The 23,450-nt window shown below is 42.7% G+C and overlaps 1 protein-coding gene across 1 annotated transcript in view; it reads left to right on the forward strand.

The window, feature by feature from the left end:
• Positions 1-576: 576 nt before the first annotated feature.
• GRAMD4 (GRAM domain containing 4) overlaps positions 577-23,450 on the forward strand; it is a gene marked incomplete at its 5' end in the record, with an annotated part of 66,737 nt that continues 43,863 nt past the window's right edge. Inside the window, one exon of the mRNA XM_015413489.1 lies at positions 577-697. Within this exon, the coding sequence (XP_015268975.1) occupies positions 577-697 (121 nt within the window). The remainder of the gene's footprint in view (positions 698-23,450) is intronic.

Below are 23,450 nucleotides of genomic sequence, written 5' to 3' on the forward strand. Positions count from 1 at the left end.
TTCGTTGTCTACCGGAGCTTGAAGACTGCAGTCTCTCTCTTTTTATCCCTCTTTCCTTTTGTTATGCTCTGCTGCACAATGCATTAGCATATGCATGAGGAGGGATTTATGCAGTGTCCGCCAGCATTCAGCTGATCCGTTTGTATGTTGCTTAATGATTGTTTAAAGACTACTTTTGAAACAATTGGGCTTTATTTTCTCTGAATGTCCATTACTCAGAATGTGTTTCCCACTAGTAGGAGGAGGATTGTAATTTTTTTTTGCTGCAGAACTCCAAAATTTTCCCCTCTATGGCTCTTGGAGGTCTGAGCAAGCGCAGTGTTGTACGCATCCTGATGGGGAGTACTGCTCTTATGACTAGCTGCTGTTGATTCATTTCAGCTAGCTAATGCTGACTAAGAGGTTTGTAGCTGGGACTGCGCATGACCTCAAATATATCTGTGTCTTATGCACAGTTGCATTATTCTTATTCTGATGTATATATAACTGACACCCTCCTCCCATGAGAGAAGCTGCCTTCTCAGCTATCAATGTTATTGTTCTTTCTCTCCATCCCCCCCCCCCCCCCCCAAATAGGCTGGTCCTGGGACAATCAACATGGCTTCAGGAATCCAGGAATATAATCGAACAGAGTCTGATAGATTAAATGAGATCAAAGGCCATCTTGAAATTGCCTTGCTGGAAAAACATTTTTTGCGTAAGTACAATTTTTTTTACATTGATTTGGTGCGCTTAATGTGTATGTATGAGAAATAGAGTTTTACAATGTTACTTAATCTTGTCATAAGATGTTTGTAATGCATTAGCACCACTTGGTATGATTCACTTATTTTGTAATTGGCAAACTCTAAAAGTTTCCACATTGTAATTTGAGATAATAATTGCAAAGTGGTTTAGAAATGGTGTGGGTGGGAAGGCTTTTTTTATTGACTGCTTGTGCAGTTGGTGGATTGTGACAAACAGCACACATAGGAGCTTTGTTTTCAATAAGCCAACCAGATGCAGGGTAGTCCCAATTTAGAGGAGGCACTTTTCAGTTGCCATCACTGGGCATATTCCTGTTGGGAATCTAAACGTGTAAGTGTTGTGTTTAAGCCATATGTATTACCTGCTTTTGTTTATGTTCATGCTATATAGAAAATATGTCGTGTGGGTAAGAGAGTGTGCGTGCAAATTTATGCATTGAATTTCTAACATGCACCCCTGTCTCTTAGTTGCTGCACACAATAGCTTCATGTATTTTAATGTCAGATTGAACAACTAAAATTAAAAACTTGAAAAAATTGCTACAATAGTTTTACCAAAACATGCTTGCTTGTGCTACAGCCAGAAGCTATGTCCTATGTGCCTGTGAGAAAAAACAAGTTATAAAAATCTAGGGATTAATAATCAAAGCCTTCTTACAGCACAGCCCTATCTATGTTAACTTGGAAGAGGCTGTGTAGGTGTAGGTGCTCAGGCACTGGATTGGAGAAGCATAGGCATTAATGCTAGATATAATTTGATTGGAATTTTATGTAGTTGTATGTTGCTATTTTAACCCATTTCAAAAAGAAAAGTTATGTAACAACGTGAAAGCTTTTGAGTTGTCTAGAATTCTTTTTTGGACTGGATTTGTAGAAAGGAATAATAATAAACAAACAAAATGGTGGGGGGGAGACTTATAGGCTATGATCTTACTCATTTCAGTCTGCAATTTTTTAAAAAATCATTCAGATTAAGAGTTCTGGAGACTTTAAAAGCTTTTGCAACTGTTTTGTGATATTTCGGTTGGTCCTAATAGAAGGTATTTTGCGTTTGGATTTTTATATGGACCAATTCAGCTATCTGTCATTTCTGTCTCTTGTGGAATTACTGATTTTAGGGATTCTTTGACTGCAAGCTGATGTTCGGAGTTAGGATTGTGTTTATGGTGGGGTTTTTTTGGGCCCTCTTAAAAATACAAAGATCCTGGGTCCCACAGTTCCCTGGTTCTGTAGCCTAGAGGCCATGGCAGAGAAAGCCCAATCAGAACTGGGCATCAGCCTTATTTAAATGGCAAATTATTCCCTACAGATCTCACTGAGTGGGAAGGAACATAATTCCATTATTTTTCTACAGCTTTGCCCTCTGCGTAATAGCCATGGGATCTTGGTCACTGCCAGGATAAGGGTGCATTGCCTAATTGATGTGGTAGATGAGTGCATCAGGGACTGGAAAGGCCTTTTCACATTACCATTCCACACCAGACGTTATTCGTTGTTGGCCTGATTTCGAGTAAAGCGATACAGGGACGGGGGCATCATACAGTGAATTTCCTATCGTTAATGAGCCATCTCTGAAGCGCTATGTCATTTCAAACAGTGCCGCTTCCCCCCCTCCTTTTTTTGCCATGCAATCTTCCTCAGACTTAAAAAACCCTGTTCTAATGGGACCACTATAACGCAAAACCACTATAGTGGCACCATTGAGATGAATTGACTCCATGGAGTCAGTGCATCTCTGTGGTGCTGCTATAGCACTCACATCAGAATGTTTTTTTTAAAGTCTGAGGAAGATTGCACAGCAAAATGGGGTGGGGGGAAAAGTGGCATTGTAAGAAGTGCTATGGACATTTTAAACAGCACACCACAGCGATTCAGAAGCGCAATAAAGGGGTTGAAAACAGAAAAAAGCAGTTTCCTTCAAAAACGGCTCAACCACGCTTTGCTATCCTGACACAAGCAGGTTTGTATGAACAGGTAAATAAATTCTGCTAGCTGCCAGCTACTAAAATAGGTCTGTTGGAAATAACAGAAAAAATCCATTAGCAACCAGTTACTAAAACGGAATACAAAGGCAATTTGAAAAGGGTCATAGTCTCTTCGCATCCCCCAGTGTACACAGGCCATGTGTCATTGTTGACCCAGTGAGTCACACTCAGATTATAATCAATGCAAAGAGAGAGATCCTGGTTTAATTCAGAGATCTTTCTCTAGATTTTGGGGGTTCTTTCCAGGGTATAGTTGGAGGGCATGTGATACAGCCATCTTGCAAGTCTGGGTCTGGCTATGCTTGGATGGGAGATTTTTTTGAGCAACTTACATACCCTGCCTTGAATTCTATCATAAAAGAACAGCAGGATATAAATGCGATATATCCCTTCCTTCCTCCTGTACCATCTGGGCCTCCAGTTAAGATCTGCTTTTCAAGCCCTGCTCTGTGGACAGACAGAGCATTTATTTTGATGGCACTTTACCTTTGGAACACCCTCCCCCTTGAGACTTGCCTGGTGCCCATTTTACTTTCTTTTAGGCACCAGGCCAAAAGATATCTTTTAACCAAGGCTTTGATCTTTCCAGCTTTTTTAGTGGTCTGCTTTGGTCTGAGGTCTGTTTTATGGATAGTTTGATGTTGTTTACATCCAGTGGCTTGTTGTTCTTGCACTGTTAGCTTATTATTTTAATTTTAAACTGCCTTAAACAGGACTCTGATGAGGTGGCATAGAAATCTTTTAAATACATAAATAAATCATTTGAGAGTGAGGTTCAAGTTGCCTGGCTCCAGTCCAGGAGACTGGCCATAAAGCAGCTGTTATACAAATTAATATCCAGTCAAAAATAGAAGATTGAAGTCAAAATGAGGAGGAGGATCTTGTATTTTATTGCAATGAAATACAGAAAACAGGCCAAAGGACCCATCAAAGCTGACTGCTTTCTGAGCCCAATCAGGAAATACATGAAATTAAATACTTAATATGACATCATCATCATGAGAATAATATTCAGAAGGCATAATTGGTTACAAAAACTTAAACAACATTTACATAAAAATCTCCTTATTGGTCAAATGTAAGAAAGGTGTGTCTGTGCAATAGCGTCACATATTTACTTGACCTGACCTAAGTCATATCGGCCAAAGCTTGTTCTCACCCAAACAAAGGTGTTTTCTGATACCAAGTAAAAGATCCTTTTTGACCCAGACACTATGAAGTTGTAACCTAAACAATTAGATCCATGAACCTTCTACCTTCTTTTGTACCAAAAGAATGTTATTGTCTTGTCTGTTAACATCAACTGGAAAAATACCCTGACCCACAAAGAAGAGAGGCCTTCTATATACCTGACCCACAAAGAAGAGAGGCCTTCATTACATTCCAATAAAATGTTAAATCTATAATAAACCTATAAAAACCAGAGAAATATGAATAATCAAAAAAGAGGAAAATCTATATAGTCCCATCTCTACTACACAGCTATATCTGCATGCATAGAGCTGTAAATCTTGCAGATCTGGAATGGTGAGGGGGGGGGACTGAATTTATTCCCAGATTACCTTCCTGAACAGTGGGTTAGTGGGGTTTCCAGAAGTTTAAGAAAAGATTCTGTATGTCCAGCTTGGACTGGGAAAGGGAACCCTATGTATGATACTGACTTGCTTATAGATTCCTCATTTTTTATGCATTTTGTGTGCAGAAGTCAGCTTTCATATGTATGTGGAACAGTACCTATACCATTAGTACACCAAAGCTGTCATATGGCGCCTTTTCCTTCTGGTTGTAATATGTAACACAGGGCTGAGTTTACAGGTCTGATACCTCTAGGATAGATGACTGGCTGAACAAACCAAGTGATAGTGTTCTAATACTCTAACTTTTTCCTGTCTTGTTCTCTTCTTTGGAAATTATCTCCTTGCTTTTGAGTTGGTTGCACTGGTTTCTTAGTGGTGGTAAAGGAGTTTCTTATGTCTCGCTCAGCAGTCCTTGCACCTAAATGTAGAGAGTCCTGATGTATAGGCTAAAGCCTCCTCCTGCCCTCTGTCTGCAGATATTTTGGCCAGGAACTCTGTTACAATGTAGTATGCTTGATATGTACTAGAATTCTTTTTCCCAGTCCATTCTGATAACAGGACACAGGGCTGATTCCATGTGTTACAGTGTCATTCTGGACATTATATATTTGGAGCTTCCCAGGCAAACATGAGCCTGATTTGGATTGGGGCCATGGTGCATTGAGAGAGGAGGATTAAGTGTATCCCCCCCTCCATACCATTTTTCCAACCTGAAACAGTCCTTAGGAGTCACTCTTTGTCCTATTGGGAAAACTTGTATAAGCCATCATTACAAATAAGTTTCTCCAGTCAGGCAAACAGCAGTTCCTTCGGGCCATTCCAGGTCAGGAAGTGCAGGGAGGAAGCTGTATCCCCTTATCACCATGCTTCACGGCCTCAATGTGAATTAGGCATGTGCATGCCTAGGTTCTAAGTGTTGAACTCCCAGGGACATGTCTGTTGACAGGCTCTGTGGCAGAAACATGAGGGACACAGGGACCTTGTAATGTATCCAGATGTCAGTCCGGCACTTGGGCAACCTCACTTTTTAAGAAACCAATGGGAAAATGTGTCAAGTTTCCCAGAACACACTGTTGCTTATTTTAAGAGTCAACATATTTTCCTGCAAAAGCCCTTCAGAGGGAGGCTCCACTGTGCATTTGAATTTGAATTCATCACAAAGTTTAACACCATCTCCCAAGGAATTAACAAGAACTTGGGGTTCCTCAGCTTTTACCAGTGTGGACGACTCAAGGTCTCTGTAAGATGTGAACTGAGTCCTATGTCTTTCTGGTGTTCAAGGTTCAGGATGGACTGGGGAAATGATTCAGTTAGGCAAATCTGGTAAGTTATGTTATCAGCAATTGCTGCTGCTGTGAATGGCCTCTGTGCTTTCCTGAATTTATAATTTATATCCCGTCCTTCCTGCCAAGACAGGCTCAGGATGGCTTACATAGTATTTATTGCACATATAAAACAGAAAATTGCATAAAATCACAATATATTTGAATTGTATATTTGAATTGTAGAGCATTACATCTTGTCTTGTATTTCAGGTTCCTTTGACCCTGTTTTCCTTTTCCTTCTTATATCCTTCTTGTACATATATTTCTGCCAATGAGGATCCACTACATGAAGTAGTCCATTAAAGCTTATGCTAAAATGAGAATTTGTTAGCCTCTACGGTGCCACAAGGCTTCCGCTTATTTTTGCTGCAGCAGCCTTAGAATGCTACCAGTCCTGAGATTCAGTAGACCAGTATGTGTATACTGTTCACTGTCACTCAGTCCCACTGACCTTTTATATGTAGTGTTAAGGAGCTGACAATTTTCATCTGAGTAGCTGTGGAGCCAGGTGCCTGATTCAGGCATGTTTCGATAATATCTACTTTTGGCAAATCCGGCATGGATGTTGACTTGGGTTCTTCCACATGTTGGATATTGCACTATCACTGTACTATAGCAGTCATTTGCAACTAGAACATTTTGCCACGCAGGAGAATCTGTTGTGAATGGCTGCCATAGCACAACAATAGTGCAGTATCCAATGATGTGTAGATGCAGCCCTGATGTCCTCTTTACATTGCATTAAATAACATTCTTTTATGTCTGTAGGTATAGTGTGCACTGTGCTTCCATGCCTGCTGAAGGGAATGGGGAGAGACTCAATTTGTCTGTCTCAGACAAAACATCCCATGTCCTGCTCATACTCAGCCTCTTTCCTCCGTTTTCATAAGCATCCCTTATTTATCATGTGTCTCTTGTCTTGTGCTTGGGTTCTGAGATTTGGCACTCCAGTCACCTGTAGGCGTTCAAATGTATTACCAGTTGTGGAACTCAAAGTGAAAATGAGCCAGGAGACTAATTTATTAGTACCTTAATTAAACTTTTTCAAACACTCTGATTCTCTTCAGGCTGCAGTAAAGGGAAAAGGTTTTTCTTTTGTGATACAGCATGAATGTTAAGAAGTGGGATTAATAATGTCGGCAAAAATGGTAGAGAGATGTTGGATTGCAAATTTGAAAAGTTTGGCAGTTCATTAAGGCAGTTTTAGATTTTAGTAAAAACCCCCAATGTAAATAGTTCTGGCTATTAAGTCATAATATGGGTTAATTGCTGGCTGACAAGATTAAGAAGAAAGGAAGGCTGGTATTGTATTGTGTTGGGTGGGAATTGGCATCAGTCACTGGTTGGATTTTCAGTAACTTCATTCATAATGAAGAGGAAGCAAGCAGCATGTTAATAAGGCTTGCCTTCAGTACAGTACTTTGAAGAGTTATGAGCAAGGCTTACCTCCTGCTTGCTGTTTCCCAAAGTTGGAGGCTTTATTACCATAGAACAATGAGGTTGCATTTGGAGAAATGCACCTTAACAGAGAAGATGGAGGGCAAAGAGTTTTTTTGTGTACAAGAAGGCTCCCCAACAAGAGGAATTAACTGTATGCATGTAGCACAACGACAAAATGCTGCAGGTCTGGGTTTTGGGTGTGTGTGTGTGTGCCCGTGCCTGGAAGTCATGGCACCCTCTGGCGACTCCTACTGGGGCACGGAGGACATTCAGAGAAGTGGCTTGATAGCCTGCCTCTGGCCTCCTGGCCCTGGTATTCTCCAGAGGTCTCCCACCCAAATACTTGCCAGGGTTGGCCCTGCTTAGCTTCCAAGATTGGACTTGCCTGGGTTATGCAGGTCAGGGCACTGCATGTCTGTCTTTAGTGACAGTCTTATCACTAGTGTGATCACAGGCAATACTTGCTTTCCATACTCAGAAGAATACTAAAAAAAAGGAACAAATATTATCAGAGCTGGGACAACCAGGAAAGTTTGTAAGAAGAGATGGTGCTTAATTGCTGTATAGGACTTTGGTAGAATGCAACATTAATGATCGAGAAGCACTATCCCCCTGTGCTAATAAAAGATGGAAAGAAGCCTTAAATACAAAGTTCAAACATCTAAAAAACCTACATGTATATGTCATCCATAGTTGCCTCCCACAGGGTCTGAACAGTGGCTGAGTATACAGTGGCAGATGAATAGGACGTCAGCAGCTTTTGATGTTGAGTTTAAATTCTCTGCCATGCACAGCTCTCCTTCTGTGCTTCTTAGAATGCAAATGCACTTTTGGCCATTTCCCTCTCAGCCGCAGGATGAAACCAAGTTTAGGTTGCTCAATCTATTCCTGTTAAGATTGTCATGAGCTCTGCTCTGAAATGCCACCCAAGTGCCATAATTTTTTTAGTGAAAGCTTACCAGCCTGGTCAGAGGACAGCCTTGCAAGGATCCAGCTGGCAACCAGTAGTGCCACAATCCCGCTGTCCCCCAAGGCTTTTAGAAATGCAGTAGCCACCCAATGGACACTTTCTGGTGGGACATTTTTATGAACTTGCTGTGTTTCAGCTGCTAAAATCTATGTGGTGGTGGTGGTGGTGGGGAGTCTCATCTGAGTCCATCCTTGATCTCTAAAACATGAAGACCAGCCAATCAACCCTGAATTAACATTTTTGCAACTTTGAAAGGCATTTCACCGGGGTGTACAAAAGAGCTGTCGTACAAGGAAGATAACTAATATTATGAACCATTTATGCTAGCTGGGCACTTTCTACCTTTTGAATAATGCTTTATTAAAATAAATGAAACCTACCCACTGAACTCACAGTGAAATTTGCTTCCTGTTGAAACATGCAATGCAAAAAGAACTGCATGTTGGTGGCTCAGCACTGAGATTTGTAGTTTCTCTTGATTGCATGCAAAAGAGAGATGTTGCCAGGAAGCGGGAAATGCTCAAGACAAAGAAGGGGTCATTCAGCCCATCTTGCAGCGTATACTTCTCTGTCCCTCCTCCTCACTTTTAAAGAGTTTTTCTTCATTTATTCAGGTTTGTGTTAACGAGGGTAAGGTTTTTTTTCACATCCTTCTTTGGAAACCACATTTCTTGGTTTTCCACAGAGGCCTGCTTGCCTTTTCAGGTGTCAGTCCTTGAGCACACAAGAGACTGAAAATGTCCCTCCAGTGTGAAAATAATGCCTGACCTGCTGGGGTTCTTGAAAATAATCTGGCTTGTAAATCATGGTCCATACATGAGTAGGGATGCTGCAGATTTCACTTTGAACATATGCAGCCCTCAGTGTGGTGTAGTGGCTAAGAGTGGTGGACTTTAATCTGGAGAGCTGGTTTTGATTCTGCACTCCTCCACATGAAGCTTGCTGGGTGACCTTGGGCCAGTCACCGTTCTCTCAGAACTCTCTCAGCCCCACCTACCTCACAAGGTGCTTGTTGTGGGGAGAGGAAGGAATGGTGATTGTAAGCCACTCTGAGACTCCTTAGGGTAGAGAAAAGCAGGGTATAAAAACCTCTTCTTCTTCTTCTTCTAACTTACCATGTTCAAAGGTGTCTAGCAGATGCAGATCAATCCCCCCTTCTGTCTGGCTTGTGCTGAATAGCTACAAATGCCCGCTGAGCTGGTTTGTATCAGTTTTTTGCAAAACTGTCTCACCTTCTGCCATTAGTTTCACTAAAGGACTACTTACATCAGGGGTCCCCAATTTTCTGGCACATGGGGGCCGCATTAAAGTGCCCAGTGTTTAAAGAAAGCCACATCTTGAATCAAAATATAACAATTTATTAACCAACCTATTTAGATTAAAAGTAAACATTCAGAGGTCAATGAAATGTTAACTTGAATGCAATCCATTTTGGAACAAAATTTTACTGTGGAACCCTTTTATCTAACTACACATGCTTACCTAGTCAGTGTGATTTTTGTGGCTGTTTTCTGTTACCCAAGGTATTTGTGTCCAATTCAAGGTTTGTGACAGAAATCCTTAAAATGTCATGTAAATGTTCACCTGTAAGTCTTGACTTACACTTGGATTTCACAATTTTCATCTTCGAAAAAGTTTGTTCATAAATGTGTGTGGTGCCAAAGACTGTGAACATGCCTGCAGCAAATTTCTTTAGGTTGATAATTATATCAGGTAGACCACATATGTAATTATATCAGGTAGATATCTAACAGACTATTTTCTTTGTAAATGTCTCTAAGATGATCACTGGCTTGTAAATAAATTAGTTTCATCTGGAAAAAAGTTACTTGCTTCTTCTGGAACTACTTCAAATGGATTCTGAAATATTCTTATTTCCTTTCCATGCTTATGGCAAACAGTGAATCTGTTCTGGAATTCCACCTGTAATAGCTTCTGTGCTGTCATGTGTCTTTCAACATTGAATTGTAAATTCCCATCCTTCTCAAATTTTAGTCCATTGCAGCATGAGACGTTTGAAAAGTTACCTTCACTAACTTCTTTCACAAAAATGTTTAGTTTTGCTTCAATTCAGGATACATGTCACATACAAGCTTTCCCCTGCAATCTTAGATTCAATGTGTTCAGATGCCCTGTGATATCAGTTTAGAAGGCCAAATCAAAAATCCACTCAGGGTCAGAAACTACTTCTTGACTTTTTCCTTTCACCTTGAGAAAGACATCAACTTCATGAGGAAGACTGAAAAAATGTTTGAGAACTTTGCCTCTACTTAGCCACCTGACTTCTGCATGGTACTATATATCTCCATATTCTGCATCTGTCTCTGAGAGAAAAAATTGAAACTGATGATGAATAAGGCCTGATGTAATTAATGATGCCTGATGTAATTAATGCTGGCTACAACAATATGCATCACACTTTCCCACTGAAGAATCTTACTACTCAAGGCTTCCTGATGGATGATGCAGTGAAATTGTGTGGGAAGTGTACCATTTAATTTCAATATCTCTTAATCGATTCTTGCAACTATACCAGTTTTACTTCCCACCATATTGCTTGCACCATCAGTTGTGATGCTTTTCAGTTTATCCCAAATCCGACCAAGATTTTCTACTGGTTTACACACCTTCAAGAATATGTTTCCTGCAGTAATAGTGCCTTTCAAACTCTGCAGAGCAGATAACTCTTCTGTAATTCTGAAGTTGGAATCTATCCCCCTGATAAAAGTTAGTAGTTGAGCAGCGTCGGTAATGTCATTGCTCTCATCTAATGCCAAAGGAAAAAATCAAAAGTTTTGCCTTGACAATCAATAACATATGCAGATCTTCTCCAAGTTCTTTAACACGCCTGGTGACTGTAGATGCAGATAAACTGATACAACTAACACAAGATACCTTATCAGGGCACATTTCCTCCATTACTTTAACCGTGCACTTTTTAACAAATTCACCATCAGTCAATGGCCCAATACTCTCAGCAATACGTTTAGCAACATGATAGCTGGCCCTCACAGTAGACAGGTTCTCTCCAATGTGCTTTCTAAAACTATTTTGATGCAGCAGTAGAAAAGAATCCAGTAGTATCTTAAAGACTAACAACATTTGTGGTAGGGCATGCACTTTCATGAGTCACTGCTCACTTCTTCAGTGACTCACAAAAGCTCATACATTACCACAAATTGTATTAATCTTTAAGGTGCTATTGGACTCTCTTCTACTGCTACAGACTAACACAGCTACCCATCTTCATCTATTTTGCTGCAAAACACTTTTTTTTAAAGGAGATTTTATCTTGTTCCCTTGCACCCTGGCCTGTAGCTATGGTGGGGCTATTCGGGGCTCCACCCCTTCCTTAAAGGGACAGCCCCACAAGATTGGGTCACTCGTTTCATTGGCCGTGCTGCCGCACGGGTTACTCCCCTGAATTTGACAGCTGCTACTCCTGCTCTGGCGAGTCCCCAGGGCTGGGCTGGGCTCTGTGGCGCTGGCCGCTGCTAGGGACTGGCTGGAAACAGCCTCCTCCTAGTGGCCCTGCATGAGAACATGAGCAGCTGCACCGGACCATTCAACTCACCAGTTGGCGGGGAGGGGAGGTGACAGGTTGAAGGCGTCATGTCTCCCTGGTGCCCTCCCTCCTCTCACTCTCTCCACCCTGCTTTTTCTCGCTCGTTGACTAGCATGGTGCAGCGCACATAGGGAAGTAAGCGAGCCACTGGAAGGACAACATTGTTGTGAGCCCGAGGTGGAGTCTCGGCTGTGCCAGTTGAGGCATGCTTGAGCCCCCAGCTATGCTGCTGGGTGCAAAACTATGAGGAAAGGCATCGGAGGGCAAGGTGAGTGGAGGGGCGCTGTGTGAGGCAGGAGCTGTTGGTGTGCCGCAGCCCTCCTTACATCCTTCCCTGCCCGGCAGCCCAAGCCCCTTTAAAAATTTTAAAGCCCCCCCCCAATCCTAGCTACAGGCCTGCTCGCACCTCTCCTTGATATGCTACCAAAGCCTGACAAGGGACTTGTGGGGGTATGATAAATTACACTTTCATTTAGTGGAAGTGCAGCTGCTAGGGAACCCTTTGAAGGCAAAAAAGAGGATGAGGAAATGGAGACTGTATTCAAGGGAACTGCACTGCTGTGTTTTTATTTACTTATTTATTGTAGGGAATGGGAAAGTCTCCAGGCTCCACCCTCATTGTCCCCAGGTATTTCCTGAGTTGGACCTGGCAACCCTACTCAATCGTGAGAATCAAAATGGCAGCTGAGGGGAGGGGAACTTGGCTGGAGGAAGATGTGGGAAGGGGAATCCCATAAACCTCCCTGCCTTCCCTCTCAACCCAGGGGGCCACTTAGCGGCTCCTGCAATCACAGATGCACGAGAAGACTCCTAGCTGGAGTGGGTGGGGGAGGAGAGGCAGAAGCAAACAAGGCATGAATTCAGAGCACCCAGCTCTTCTTGAGGAAGGAAGGATGCTTTTGACCGCAGCAGTCACCTCACCAGTATCCTTGGAAGCCACTAGGAGGAGCCTTGATGGGTGGAGTCTCTCGAAATGTTCATTATGTAAAACACCGTGTATCCTTTTTTTGCAAAAATGCCAGCCCTTTCTTTTCCAGTACTGTTATAATAGCACATCAGGACCAAAGTAGGGGTTGCACCTTCAACTCACAGTTTAAAACTTCCCCCTGCTATTAACATTGAACCCCACCTTGTGTCATCACCTGGAATCTCTTATCTGTAGATATGAAAAGACTGGTATCTGAGGGGGAAGGTGAATAGGAATACTAAAGAGCTCTGGAAGTGGTTTGGATAAACATCCATGTCTCATCTGTCTTCAGGGCAGGCCATGTGCATTCAAAACGCACTCAACAAGCTTCCGAATGCTGCCTTCACCTTCACATTTCTTTGCAAAGTGGGGTGGGGGGAGGAAGAGAGAAATCTTCAGAAAAAAAGAACTGTAAGAAGCAAACTATTGCTCTGTTGACTACCCTTTCCCCCTTGCTTGAAAACCCAGTTCAAACGATATTTCATATCCTGGTTTAAGGGAAACAAGTGTAATTCATCATAGCACCAGAACACTAAATTTCTTCAGTGAATGTGTCTGTTTGCTTTATAACGGAAAGGGGATGTTCTTGTGTTCCTGAAGCTGGGTTTTGATGTGTCAACCACAATTAATTGTGAGCCATGCCATCCCATTAAGCATTTTAGAGCATTTGCTGTTCCTTCTGTCCCTTCTGAGACAGATGGAATGACACAATTAGTAATTGCATACATTTTTGCTGGGTTTTTTTCTTGTTGTTATAATTACTTTTGTTATTGGAATGCAAAAAAGAAGGCTCCTGAATTGCCCTTGAATCGTTGTAATTGCATATGCCATATGTAGAACTGATTGCTGAAGAAAGGCTGGCAGGTATCCTGCCACCAATGCTCCCGCTAAGCTGTGGAGTCTTGTGAGCAAAAATTCTACTTCGTGAGCTACTGGCATTAAAGTAGTGAGCGAGCAATTTGGCTACCGCATAAATTACTTTGCTCTGGAGCCATCCTTCCTGAGCTAAGACAAAAATGTGTGAGCCAGAGGCTAAAAAACTATGAGCTAGCTCACACTAACTCAGCTTAGAGGGAACATTGCCTCCCACTCATCCTCCAATTTACCCAGCTCCTCCATTGGTGGCTCCTTTGGATAGGAAATTCAGCTGGGTAGCCATGTTGGTCTGAAGCAGCAGAACAAAGTGTGGGTCCAGAGGCACCTTTGAGACCAACAAAGTTTTATTCAAAGTGTAAGCTTTTGTGTGCAAAGCACACTTCTTCAGACAAAATGGAATAAAATCTCCTCAAGGGCTATTTACAGGGAAAAAGAGGGTGGGGGGGCAGCCGTTAGGAGGGGCCATTCAGACCCAAGATGCATATGTGGAGCTGAAATTGGATAAAGTATCTGGTAAGATCAATGGATGGCAGCAAATTAGCACATAAATGCAACTTGGTTCTCACATCTGTTATTAACTCCTTTATTATCTTTATGCCAGTTTGGTGTAGTGGTTAAGTGCGTGGACTCTAATCTGGGAGAACCGGGTTTGATTCCCCACTCCTCCACTTGCACCTGGCTGGATGACCTTGGGCAAGCCATAACTCTGGCACAGCTGTTCTTGAAAAAGAGCAGTTTCTGTCAAGAGCTCTCTCAGCCCCACCTACCTCACAGGGTGTCTGTTGTGGGGGGGTGGGAAGGGAAAGGAGTTTGTAAGCCGCTCTGAGACACCTTTCGGTTGTGAAGGGCGGGGTATAAATCCAATCTCCTCCTCCTCCTCCTTCTATGCCAACTTGCCACTATTTACATGCCCTACTATATGTGTTATTCCAATCTTAGCTGTATTTATTGCTTAAGTTATGCATCTTCATTGTAATTTTCCTGGCAACTAAGTGTTTCAGCTGTATGTGAAGAAGTTTGCACATGCTGAGTCTCTGTTCTCGCATGTGCACAGGGTTGAGCTTGTTTTGTCTTGGGGTTACTGCTGGACTCTAGCTTCATTCTCACATCTCTTTTTCAACTCTTGCATTTATGTACTAATTTGCTGCCATCCATTGATCTTACCAGCCACCTGATCCAAATTTCAGCCCTACTTATGCGTCTTGGCTGTGAGAGGCCTCTCCTAACAGCTGTCCCCACACTCTTTTTTCCTGTAAGTAGCCCCTGAGGAGATTTTATTCCAGTTTGTCTGAAGAAGTGTGCTTTGCACACGAAAGCTTGCACTTTGAATAAAACTTTGTTCCCTTGGATGGGGGGAGGCTTTGGACTTCATGGAGCAGAGTGGTAGGATGCATGCTGTTATGTTTGGCTTGGCAGAGGTTACAAGGTGAAAACCTGGAGAGTTTGTATTGCATGTTGTGTTTCCTTCATAAAGCAAATGGACCCATTGGAAGAATATAGTCTGTTAGGGGATTGGGAAACATGGAGTTGCCTCCTCCTTTATTCTGAGGTACTTCAGGTCCATTGCCTAGTGGGGCTAGAAAGACGGCGCCAAGAAGCAGGGAATTTTCAGTGCTAGATCCCTCAGGGGGCCCTTGTTGTGCCACTTCCTCCAGGCGTTCCTCTTGTTGTTCAGCTAGGCATCTAAAAACAATTTTTTTCCCTGTTGGAAAGCATCAGAAGGTCTTAGCTGAATGTTTTGCCTACTTTCTAATCTTTTAAAATGTTACTTAATTGTTTTTATCCGTTCTTTTTAATTAGAACCGTTGTATGCTGGTTTTTGTTGTTGCATATATAACATGAGTGCTTTGAGGGTTTCTTGATGCTGGAAGGCGGACTAAAAATGTAAGTAACTTTCAAGAGTCTTCTCAGTAATACACAAAACCAGTTTTGAATGCAGCCGCTTCTCAGTGAGGCTGCTTATTCAGTCCTGCCCCATTATATATTTACTTTTACCTCTGTTAAGTTGAACTGTGGATGCCTTTCTGATTCCTGTTGTGGTGCTGTCCATTGGGTGAGTACACAGTTTAGCATCTAGGCCAATCATAATGAGGCAGGCAGTGCTGACCTACATTACCTTTCTGACTCTGTTGTGCTGTGAAGCTGACCACACGGAGTTCTGTTTTACAGCTAGGGCACCTGAGACTGAGATGCAAGAAGATCTTTCCGTACAAATGAATTTGAATAGATGGTCTTGGATTTTACCCAAATTGGGTGAATCTAAACAAATCCTGTAAGAACCACATGTGCTGTTTTATTGCAAATCATAACTCTGAATTAAAGATTTTTGTTATCTTCTCCACAAACCGAATGACAGTAAGACCGACTTGGATGGGTGGGGGGAAGGGGTGGGGAAAAGGACAATAACTTTATGTCTGAATTAATTGAAAGAGATGGAGATGTAATTTGAGATTACACTAAGGCTCTTTTTTCACTTCTTTTGTTTCATTGGCATTTTCACAAGAGTACAATAGATATGTTAGTGGCGAGGCATCTTAATTCGATGTGTCTTCTCTACAAATCTAAGGCAAAACACACCCCACCTACACAACTTGAGTGAAGCAGGAACCGCAAATGCTACATAAAACACTTCACTGTGTGATGATAGGCTTACTGGATTTCTCTCCGGATAACCCTCCAGTGCATTTCAAAGCACTGCTGTTGCAGCCGCTCTCTGCCCTGTATGGGCTTATCCTCTCCATTGCCAGGGTGTTCTCTGCCTGCTCACTCACCCACTTTGACCTGCTGATTTACCAACCAAAGCACTAGTAGTAGTCAACAGAAGTATATCACTAAGGGCTGACTGAGTAGGCTACCAGCTCTTGAAGGACTCAGGAGTTCCACCGTGTGACTCTCAGTATATTTCAAGCCCACACTTTTCAACAGGAGAGGGGAATCGTGTATTGTCAATGCTTATTGAGTGTCTAGGTCTGCAGCACCCGCAGAGTTTTTGCTTTTTTTGGAGAAAGGGATTTTTGGCAAAATCAGAAGGAAACAAGATGTTTATTTTTATAGTGACAAATCCAGCCTGACTGTAAATAATAAAATGCAGGTGGTGGACCATCATACAGAATTTGTGGGGTTAAGTTAGGGAATTGATGCTGACGGTGACCTGTTAAATTGGATGAATGGCAAAACGGAGGTGAGATGGGTTCACAGATAAGTAACAGATTTCTTATATACTAATTAGGAGGGTGAGTGATGGGCTACATTCTGTTCCCAAATCATTCATGCTGGCTCAGTTCCAGTAAAATGAAGAAACTATGGTTTGATTATCCATATCTGAGCCTTGGGCTTTCAAGTTCATTTATTTGTTTGCTTCATATCCTGCTTTATCCCATGGGCTCAGTGTGGCTTACAGCAGTTTTTTTTCCAAATGTGTTTCTGAACCCAAAGGGCTCACAATCTAAATAATATATAATAATCTACCATTTATAACAATTTATCTATAAATTAGACTGCTAAACTTCCCTCCCCTGTGGACAAGGCTCAGGGTGGTGAGCAACAGATTAAGTAAACACAATCACAAATCAGATTAAATAATTAGAGCAGTAAAAACAGTAAACAAGACAACAGCAATTTCAGATGGCACTAAAATAAATCAGATTATGTCAATTCCCCCGTAGGGGGACGAAGAGAAAAAGAAGCCAGGCTAGATGGATAGTCACCATTGCTGTCCTCAACCATAAACCTGGTGGAACATCTCTGCCTTACAGGCCCTGCGGAACTGCATTAGGTCCCTCAGGGCACGGATGTCACTCAGAAGAGAGTTCTACCAGGTCATGGCCAGGGCTGAAAAAGCCATGGCTCTGGATGAGGACAGCCGGATATCTTTTGGGCCAGGGATTGCCAGTAGATTCTTCTCTCCAGAATGTGATGCTCTTTGCGGGGGGGGGGGGTTTACCAGAAGAGGCAGTCCCATAAGTACATTGGTCCCAGACTGTTTAGGGCCTTGAAAGTAAGTGCCAAAACCTTGAATCTGATCCGGTATTCAACCTGGAGCCAGTGCAGCTGGCAGCTCTGGTTGAATGTGTGCTGTCGGTGGCGTTCCGGTAAGAACCCGCACCTCTGCATTCTGGATGAGTTGTAATTTCCAGGTCAGTCTCAAGGGTTGCCCTGCATACAGCAAGTTACAGTAGCCAAGCCTGGAGGTGACCGTTGCATGGATTACTGTGGCTAGGTCAGGGTGAGACAGGAAGGGGGCCAGTTGCCTGAGCTGGTGTAGCTGATAAAATGCCAATCTGGCAACATTAGTGATCTGGGCCTCCATCTATAAGGGGGTATCCAGAATCACACCCAGGCTCTTGACAGTCAGTGCTGGTGTTGGGGCACACTGTCAAGATCCAGGAGTTGGCACCCCAGGCCTGAATTTTCCCTACCCAGCCACAGAACCTCTGTCTTAGCTGGATTTGGTCTCAGCTGGCTCTGTTTCAGCCATCCCACCATGGCCTCCAGTCCCTCAGCCAACTTAGGTGGGCCAAAGTCCATCCATTTGCCCATCGGCATATTGATGGCATCTCAGCCTGAACCTCTGTACCATCTGGGCAAGGGGCGCATGTAGAAGTTAAATACCATTGGAGAGAGTATTATAACATAATATAATAGATCTGGACACCAGAGCTTAGTCCAAGGTGTAGTGGTGATGGTATCTCTGGAGTTCTGTCTAGGTGGTAGATGGATCTTTGGTTTAGGGTCCCAGAATGCCCTTCCTCTTGAGGAGCAGCACCAGATGTCAGTGGAACCCACCCAAAAAGATGCTGCAGAGTAGTCTTTCAAACCATGGTTTGGAGAATTGAAACAATTCCGTGTAAATGGACCTACTCTCTGTAGCATTATGAAAAAAGAGTAGCCAAGTGTGGTTGAAAGATGATAAATTTACACCAAACTACTGCTGGTCAAGTGTGATTACTGCACTGGGAGGAAGACCTCAAGCAGAATACTGTCTTGCCAGATGCATCCTGTGTTTAGGCTTAGTGGAAGGTTCCAAAGCTAATAGTTATTATAGATAACTGAGCACTTTTATCACATTTGGGAGGAACAAATATTCATGATCAGAGAGTTTACTTCAAATAAATCTTTTTTCATTCTCACAAGGAAAACAAAATGATTTCTTGTTAATTTCTAATCGTTCTTAATGAATCTCCTGATTTCCTTCCCCTCTCCCTTTGGTTTAAACTAGAAGATGTGAAACCATGTATTTTAACTTCTCATAAAATGTTAACATGCTGGCTGGTAGCAGAAATAAGGCTGGCAGTGGTAGTGAATGCTTGTTCATTTGCAGACAGTGGCATTGTTCACAAAGCTGACATAAACCAGTTTGACAATGTGTTACTGGGATTTAGACAGACAGTTCAGTACCAATTATAGAATGTGCTTGATCCAAAATGCTATTTTGGAATGAGGCTGTAGAAAGATTTGCCATAATTAACATAAACTTAGTAAAGCTATTCCTGCCTTATGTTTATACAGGAAAATACTAATTATCTATCTGTATAACCAGTTGGTAGCATTCAGTGTGCCTACTTCTTCATTATTCAGCTTGGTCTCTACAATCATAGCATATTGCAGTTCTGCTTTAGTAGCTTCAGATTTAATTAATAAGGGCAGCAATTTGTGGGAGGTTAAGAACTTCATCACCTTGATTCCTTTTTGGAGAATGCACCAATATGCAGAAGTGTGCCAGGCAATGGCTGCTTCAGCTTGCTTAACTTTTGGTTATTTAGTTTAGACTTCTGTCATAGTCTTATGAAAGCACTTGTCTTACTTTGTTGCTTACTAGAAACAATGGCTGGGTCCAAAGTGCTACCAGTGGAGTGTAGCTTTACCCATACCAGTGTATCCACTATAAGTCATAATCCATAATGCATCCAACTACACAATCACCAAGGAGAAATTAGCGAGAGATTCCTAGTGGGCAGGGTGTTGGAGTAGGATCTAGGAGACCCAGGTTCAAATACTCATTCTGCCATGGAAGCTTCCTAGGTGACCTTGGGCTAGTAATGCACTCTCAGACTAACATGTCTCACAGGGTTGTTGTGAGGATAAAATTGGGGAGGGGGAACAATGTAAGCCACTTTTGGTCCCCATTGGGGACCTAATGAATTGGATAAATTCAATAAATAAGGATTGAGAAGATGTCAACTGCGCAGATGCAAAAGAAGCTAAAAGCTGCAACACATAAGCTACCAATGTGTCTTATTTGCCAAGGCATCAACCAGCCCTATTCTTGAAGCCGCAAGCAGCTTACCAAGTTGGCACAGAGCTGTTTGGTGCCATGTTTGAAGAAAGCATTGAACAATCATAAGGTGATTTTGGATGGGGTGGGGCTCAACGTGCTTGTAAATGAAGATGTTCAGTCATGATAAGTCTGACTGGCATTCTTGTAGATGTTTTCAGCATTCCCAGTTCTCACGGGCGGGAGGCTAGGATGGTCAAAATAATTGTTCCAGAATGTCTTCCCTATCTTCAACTAAATATGGTAGTATTTGGATCATTGAGGCCTATTTTGATACAGATTGCTTGAATCTTCTTTAACGAGGAAGGCTCTTGTTTATCCTTAGCTCATTCAATGTTGTTGTTCAGTCGCACAGTCGAGTCCGACTCTTCGCGCCCCCATGGATCATCTCCCGCCAGGCCCTCCTGTCTTCCGCCGTCCTCTGAAGTTGGCTCAATTTCATGTTCGTTGCATCAATGACACTGTCTAACCATCTCATCCTTTGCCGTCCCCGTCTTCTTTGACCTTCAATCTTTCCCAGCATCAGGGTCTTCTCCAGTGAGTGCTCCCTTCTCATTTGGTGGCCAAAGTATTTGAGCTTCAGTTTCATTATCTGGCCTTGCAGGGAACAGTCAGGGTTGATTTATTTTAGGATTGACTGATTTGATCTTTTTGCAGTCTAAGGGACTCTCAAGAGTCTTCTCCAGCACCATAGTTCAAAAGAATCTATTCTTCGGCGCTCGGCCTTCCTTATAGTCCAACTGTCGCAGCCATACATGACTACTGGGAATACCATTGCTTTGACCATGCGGACTATTGCTCATGCAATAGTCACTATTCAATTAGCCCTTCACCCCACCATGCACAAGATTCTTTGTTAAATGGATGTGTGTTTGGAAAATGGAATACTTTTGGTCTCACTTTGAAGCCTCATCCTATGTACAGATGATGCAGGTTATTAGTGTATCAAAGGTGGAACAAGTTACTGTCAGTTGTTTAATGCAGTGTGGTACTCATGGTTCTTTCATGAAAGGTTGCTGTCTCCTGGACTAGATTAAGACATGTCACGTTTAAGAGGCTGAAAAAAATTGGGGGTACCTTATACTCTGAGGACCTTTGCTGTAGCTTAATTTTTGCAGAAATCCAGCTCTACCTGTGTCCTTTACCTTAATTTAAGAATGGTTTATGCAGTGATTAGACATAGAGGCTTGTGAAGATGGGAATGTGGCAGAAAGAAATGCAAGATTTTTTTTTTTAGTTATCCTATGTTTATATAAAAAGGTAAAGGTTCCCTTGCTCGAAAGCCAGTCGAATCCGACTCTAGGGTTGCGGTGCTCATCTCCGTTTCAAAGCCGAAGAGCCAGCGCTGTCCAAAGACGTTTCCGTGGTCATGTGGCCGGCATGACTAAACACCAAGGCGCACGGAACGCTGTTACCTTCCCACCGAAGTGGTACCTATTTATCTACTTGCAATTTCTTGCTTTCGAACTGCTAGGCTGGCAGGAGTATGTTTATATGCATTAGTATTAATTCTGTTTTCATTATAATTCTGTTTTCATTAGTGTTATTCTGATGTCCTGCTGGTAATGAAAGTTTTTCCTCATAGTTTGATGGATTTTTGGGGGGGCAGAGTCAAATCAGATCATCTTTCTGTTCACTCAATTCCCTGCACCTTTTAAATGGCTTTTCTCACTCTGTGTAAATGGCTGGTGTGAGTAACTTCAAATACTGGAGCATATCCAACAAAGATGACCTTTATAGCTGCTAACAGGCCAGTTCTTCTTGCTTTGGTGTCGGGTTTTACTTTACTGTATGCGTCCTGAGTGTTGAAATGCAGAAGATGATATTTTGAAGCTAGTAGATTGGTGTGATGGACAGTGTACAGATCTGTGATGCTAAAATGTAAACACCTGTGTTTTCTGAGTAGTCAAATGTATACAGTTTGACATTTAAGGCTCATGTCTACAAGCTTCCCTGTGGAAACAGATGGCTTACATCTCTTTCTCCCCCTTCTGATCAGCTGTGCTCTCCAATGGTGTGCTTGTGTGAGTTGCTAACTGCTGGAGGGTACGCTTGTCTATTCAGTAATTACTAGGTGAGGAACCTTGGGACCTTTCTAACATGAGTGATACTCAGATCTGAAGATACAGGACATTAATCCTGTTAGCAATCCACTCTGGTATTCATACTGGGCATCACAAAACTCCTCTAGTGTGCTCTCTGTCACCCCATGGCTGTATTCTGAAGGGAGAAGGCTGGGGTTCTGTGGATTTGTGAGCAGCATGGATAAAAATCAATGCATTTTTTTATTTTAAAAATTCCAGCTATAGTAAATTTCTGTTTCTGAGAGAGTATTGTTTAGATTTAAATCTTAACTTGAATATGAATGTATGATCTTCAGACTGAATTGTGGCCCTCTTCTGAACTGCTTTTCTTTGAAGAAAGAATTGTGTCATAGAATTCCAAGTCCACTGAAGTGAATGGACTTAGAAGGGTATAACACTGTTCAGGATTACATTGATTGTCATCAGCTGTTTTCACACACTTTTGATGCACTTTCAATCCACTTTCAGTACATTTTGCAACTGGATTTTACTGTGCAAAACAGAAAAACCCATTTGTAAATTATTGCAAAAGTGCATTGAAAGCGAATTATTCAGTGGGCGTGAAAGTGTAGCTCATTTCCTTACCTTATCGCTTGAGTCGGGGGCTCAGGGAATGGCAGATTGCCCCAGATGTTACCACTGATCCATCTTAGGGTTGCCAGCCTCCAGATGGGACCTGGAGATCTCCCGCTTTTACAACTGATCTCCAGCTAACAGCGATCAGCACCCCTGGAGAAAATAGCTGCTTTGAAGGGTGGACTCTATGGCATTGTAACCATGCTGAGGCCCCTCCCCTCCCCAAACCCCTCCCTCTCCTGGATCCACCCCCAAAGTCTCCAGGTATTTTCTGACCCAGACCTGGCAACCCTAATCCATCTAGATGACCTTTCCCACTTACTTAATGCCTAGGAACTATCTGAAGCTGCAGTTGGCTAAGTATTTTAGTTATAAATATTTATATCTCCAGCTCTCACATAAAATGAACGATTACCTTCCATTGTATGGAGAAAACTGATCTGACCACTGCAGTGTTCCCTCTAAGCTGAGTTAGTGTGAGCTAGCTCAAAGTTTTTTAGCCTCCAGCTCACACATTTTTGTCTTAGCTCAGGAAGAATGCCTCCAGAGCAAACTAATTTATGCAGGAGCCAAATTGCTTGCTCACAACTTTAATGTCAGTAGCTCACAAAGCAGAATTTTTGCTCACAAAACTCCACTGCTTAGAGGGAACATTGCTGACCAGTATTTACCACCAGACTTTGCTTCTGACTGAGATTATTTTGTGAAGGTGAGAAATCTCTCCCTTATTATAATTGAATAGTGGGTGCCAAAATTCTAAAATGCGCCCCGTTAGTGTATGGGCGGAAAAAATGCCACTCAGAAAACGCTGGCTGCGATGACTGGCTCCCTCAGCGAACCTGGGCTGCCATTGGCTGGGTGGCTGGGAGGGGAGGGAGCCAGTCATCGCAGCCAGTTCTGAGTGGCAATTCTTCCGGCCATACACTAAGGGGCCTCTTTCCCCCCCCTGCGCCCACTCCAGGCCGGGAACAGGGCCTTCAGGCCCCGTCCGCCGGCTCCCCCCCACACTCCAGGCCAGCTTCCCCCCCGCCCGCACCCACTCAGGCCCCGATCGCAGCCTAGAGG

This window comes from Gekko japonicus, unplaced genomic scaffold (assembly GCF_001447785.1).
Source record: "Gekko japonicus isolate JY-2015 unplaced genomic scaffold, Gekko_japonicus_V1.1 scaffold168, whole genome shotgun sequence".
Lineage (NCBI taxonomy): Eukaryota > Metazoa > Chordata > Lepidosauria > Squamata > Gekkonidae > Gekko > Gekko japonicus.